This window comes from Physeter macrocephalus, chromosome 12 (assembly GCF_002837175.3).
Source record: "Physeter macrocephalus isolate SW-GA chromosome 12, ASM283717v5, whole genome shotgun sequence".
Lineage (NCBI taxonomy): Eukaryota > Metazoa > Chordata > Mammalia > Artiodactyla > Physeteridae > Physeter > Physeter macrocephalus.
The window spans coordinates 34,236,002-34,240,933 of NC_041225.1; the positions used below are offsets into that span (position 1 = coordinate 34,236,002).

Here is a 4,932-nt window from a genome sequence, read left to right on the forward strand (position 1 = left end):
CATTTCTCCAAAGAAGATACACAGATTGCCAACAAACACATGAAAGGATGTTTGTTGCTCAACATCACTAATCATTAGAGAAATGCAAATCAAAACTACAATAAGGTATCACCTCACACCGGTCATCATCAAAAAATCTACAAACAATAAATGCTGGAGAGGGTGTGGAGAAAAGGGAACCCTCTTGCACTGTTGGTGGGAATGTAAATTGATAACAGTCACTGTGGAGAACAGTATGTAGGTTCCTTAAAAAATTAAAAATAGAACTACCATATGACCCAGCAATCCCACTACGGGGCCTATACCCTGAGAAAACCATAATTCAAGAAGGACCTAGAGTCTGTCATACAGAGTGAAGTAAGTGAGAAAGTGAAAAACATATACTGTATGTTAACACATATGTATGGAATAAAAAAAAAAAAAAAGCTTCTGATGAACCTAAGGGCAGGACAGGAATAGAGACGCAGATGTAGAGAATGGACTCGAGGATATGGGGACAGGGAAGGATAATCTGCAACTAAGTAAGAGCATAGCATGGACATATGTACACTACCAAATGTAAAATAGACAGCTAGTGGGAAGCAGCCGCATAGCACAGGGAGATCAGCTCAGTGCTCTGTGACCACCTAGAGGGGTGGGATAGGGAGGGTGGGAGGGAGGGAGACGCAAGAGGGAGGGGATATGGGGATACGTGTATAGGTATAGCTGATTCACTTTGTTATACAGCAGAAACTAACACACCGTTGTAAGGCAATTATACTCCCATAAAGATGTTAAAAAAAATAGATAAATATTTTTAAAAATAACCACTGAAAGAAAAGAACTGGGCTGGTGGTCTACGAAAATAAATGGTGTGACCAGGACTCCTCATTACGGGAGGTCTCAGGCCAGGCAGGTGGTGACAGTGGCTGGTAGAGGGGCCACTGGACGCAGCCAAGGTCCCCGATTGGACGGAAAGCACATAGATAGATTCTCAGAGTCACTAAGACTCAGGCCAGCGATGCAGGGAGAGGGGCAGCTCCCCACAAAGGAGGGCAGCACGTGCTAAGGCTCAGAGCAGAGACCATCTCTCTGGACAACGGAGACAGTTCAGCACGACTGCATCCCAGAACCCGGAGAGAATGAGACGCGAGAGGAGGACAAGGCAGGTGGTGAAGAGCCTGTGATGCCGAGCTCATGGCCTTGGGCTTTCTCCCGAGGGCCGTGATGAGCCAGCGAAGGATGCTGACGGGTGACGAGGCCAGACCCGCACTTGAGGCTGAATCTCCGGGGCTCAGCACGGAGCCGGGGTGTCGGCTGGGAGGATGAGTAAAGCAGCTATTCTGGCAACACCTCCGGTGAGCGGGAGAGGGGTCCTGAGCCAGCCCTGCGGGGCGGGGGGCGGGCAGGCCGAGCCCTCACCTGTGCAAGGCGGAGAAGAGGCTGCTAGGGCTGAGAAGCAGCGGCCCCTGTGGCAGCACCGTGCCCCGCTCGTTGACCCAGTGCAGGTAGCCCCGCGTCATGTCCGCCATCCCGATGGCCCGTGCGGAGCAGTAGAGGAACTTGTACCCGTTTCTGAAAAAGAGACGAAACGTTCACGCTTAACAGCATCACGCGATGGAGGCATCTCGCGTGCACCAACCCTGATCTGCGTCTGTTTCGGGAGGAAGGACGCTGCTCTAATTCCCAAGCAAAAGGCCGCATCCTATAAAATCTTAATGGAGAAAGAAGCCTGAACGCCTTTCCCTGCCGTTTGCTAAAGGACCCTCACGGCCTCACTCGGTTTAATCCTCATGGGAACCTTGTTCAGTAGGTGTCTTCCTCTCGCTTTACAGTTAGGGAAACTGAGGCCGGAGGCATCAAACTGTCCAACTTAGCTGCACCCGGACCGTTCACACATCTCCATCTGGCTGTTCAGCTGTATCCTTTATAATACCCTGATAACACAGACCGGTGAATGCATCTCCCCAAGTCCTATGAGCCGTCATCAAACCTGGGGAGGGCATGTGGGAACCCTCACTTTGTAGCCAAGTCAGGCAGAAGTGTGGGTACGCTGAGGACCTACCACTTACGACTGGTGTCTGAATTTGGGGCGGCCTTGCGGGAATGAGCCCATGACCCGTGGGGTCTGCACTAACTAGGTAGTTAGTGTCAGAATTAAACTACTGGACACCCAGTTGGTTGTCTGAAGAGAACTTGGGAATTGTGAAATGTGTGAAAACCCCACACATCTGGTGTCAGAAGTGTCGCGAGTGAAGAAACAGATCACAGGAGGGTTCTTCTGTTAAACACAACTTTATTACTTTAGGAGAACTACATGTCCCTTTTTTTGAACCGCTGAAAACTCAGAGGAGTCCGAAATGAGATGTTGTGCTACAAATATAAAATATATGCCAGATTTCAAGGCCTTCCTATAACGACAGAATGTGAGATACCTCCCATTCAGAGTTTTGATATCGAGTATCTGATTAAATGGTAGTATTTTAATATATTGGTTTAAATACATGAAAAAAAATGTTTAAACCCCATCTGTACACTGATCTCTCTCAACTTTACGGTCGTAGCCCAGACCCCTCTCTCTTAAGCTCCAGAGCAATACACTCAACGGCACGCCCCACATTACCCATCAGATACCCACGAGTAGTACCTCAAACGCTTCCAGGCACCCCCCCTTGGGGGCAGCACCCCTGCTAGCCCAGGTGGGAGGCCCACATCTCAGGGGCCCCCCTGGGTTTCTAGCCCCACTGCAACCCATCGGCAAGCCTGCTCAGTCCCACCCGTAACACCATGAACCCCGTGCCGCGCCTCAGTCCCCCCGCCCCTGCCCCCGCCCCCGCCAGCGGGACCTCTGACCTCTATTCCTGCGACAGCATCAATCATCTCCCTGCGCCCCGCCGAGCCTCCACAGAGAAAGAAAACTTAATACTCAACTCTCCAAAGCCCTGCCAGTTCTCTCAGATATAATCCAAATTCCTCGCCGGGACCCGCAAGGCCACTGAGACCTGGTCCCCGCCTTCCTCTCCAGCCCCATCTGCTCCCTGGCACCGGGCTGGACACCAGGTGTCCTCACCGGTCCTCGCACTCTCCACACCCCTTCCTGCACCTGCCGTTCCTGCTGCCTGCACACTGTTCCCCTAGACCTCCGCGCTCGCCTGCCCCCTCGCCTCGTCCAGACCTGCTCAGACAGCACCTCCGTGGCGGGCCCTCCCTCGTCCGCAGAGCTAATAAAACACACCCTCCCTCACCCTCACCCCAGGCACTAAGCCCTCGCTCTGCTTTTTTCCTCATGCACCACCGGTCACTAACATTACACGACAGCCCCTTGTTTGACTGTATCTCATTAATCCATGAGCTCCCTGAGGGTGGGGACCTTGTCTCATCCTCGCTGTTAACTCCAGCGCCAAAAACAGGGCTTGGCAAGTAGCAGACACTTTTTAAATCTTTGCTGATGGGTAAATACAAACTACCCGCTTCCAATCCGACTTACTGCTCCACCGTGAATACTTCGTGCTGGCCAAAGGACTTGTCTTGAGATTTGCCTAATAATATGTTCTTTAAAACCAAGAAACAGGAAAGTGCTGGGACGAAGAGAATCTAGAAATACCAGGTTGTTTGGAATACAGGGATGCATCTGAAAATCAAGCAACCATTTTAATGAAACAGCTTTGTATCTGAGCTGCCTAATTAATGCAATCTTTTTTTTTAAACATCACTATTTCTGTATATAGCTCTTCACATCAAAGTCCTAAAAGCTGCCACCTGCAGGGGTCTGAGACGCTAATTTTGTTTAAGGCTTGGTTCGCAAATATGCTTCACGGCTTGATACTGCCACTGGCTGTCCTTGCCACGCAAGTGTTCTGCTTCAAAGGCCGCTACTAAACGTGGCTGGAAAAGCAGCTTGAGGACGTCCTAAAGGGAGAAATGCCTGTTGGTGGCGGCGGGGATCACCTCTCCGGAGCCTTCACCCCCGTGAAAGCTGTACGTCAGGTGTTGCCATCAGGCACTCAGGTGGCAGAGTCACCAGAAAGCTAACTCTCAACGGTACCCCTCGTGGATAAGACTCCTCGCTCAGAAGGGCAGCCAGGAGCAGTACACAGCAGGCACACCCACCGGACACCCCCGAGCCAGGCTGGGCGGGGCGTGCTCATGGGCCCAGCACAGCCCTTCCCTGCAGGAGTAGAGTGTACTGCGGGACAAACTGACGGAAACTGGACACGGGACGGAGCAAGGTGGCCACGAGGGACCCCAGGGCAAGAAGGACAGCCCTGCCTGAAGAGGTACCAGTGAACAGAGGTGCAACACACACACGTGGGTCACCCTTATCCCTCCGACATCTCAGCAACTAGAACAGGGCTCTGGGGAAACGCCAGAGACAAAAAGAAGGCATCATTCCATGGCCAGGCTTGGCACAAATGATTTTCTCCTTTCGTCCCAATCTCTACATCCCTCTTAGAGGCCTGGAGAGATATTGAAATAGACTGGAAAGATTCCCTTTGGGTAACCTTCTACCTCTTCTACTTAACTTTCCAGGAGAAGCTTCTATATTGGCGTTTCTCAATTACTAGTTGCCAATGACACGCCCCAGTCATAACAATCAAAGATGTCTCCGGACACTGCCACATATACCATGGGGGGCAAAATCCCCACTGAACGCCAGTGATGTAGAGGGAAGGGAACTCGGTAGCCCTGTCTGCAGCCCTAGAGGAAGGGTACTCACCTGCCAACTTAAAAAAGGAAAGCTCAGGGCCAAACTCAGCCTTGTTCCCAGCCCCGACTCCACGGGCCCTGCCGTCTGGTGCCAGCCAACTTCCAGGTCACGTAGGCCGTCGGCCCTCTGCACCGCCGGCCCCCGCACCGCCGGCCCCCCGCACCGCGGGCCCCCCCGCACCGCCGCCCCCCCCCGCACCGGGGCCCCCACGCCCCGCCGGGCCCCCTCGCACCGCCGGCCCCCCC

At 52.7% G+C, this 4,932-nt stretch overlaps 1 protein-coding gene across 1 annotated transcript in view; it reads right to left on the reverse strand.

Annotated features, from left to right (window-relative positions):
- Positions 1 to 4,932, reverse strand: part of LPIN1 (lipin 1) — a 15,610-nt gene that overhangs the window by 9,744 nt on the left and 934 nt on the right. Inside the window, exons 2-3 of the mRNA XM_028496941.2 lie at positions 3,467 to 3,573; positions 1,402 to 1,554 (exon numbers count right to left, since the gene is read on the reverse strand). Coding sequence (XP_028352742.2) covers positions 1,402 to 1,554; positions 3,467 to 3,573 — 260 coding nt within the window. The remainder of the gene's footprint in view (positions 1 to 1,401; positions 1,555 to 3,466; positions 3,574 to 4,932) is intronic.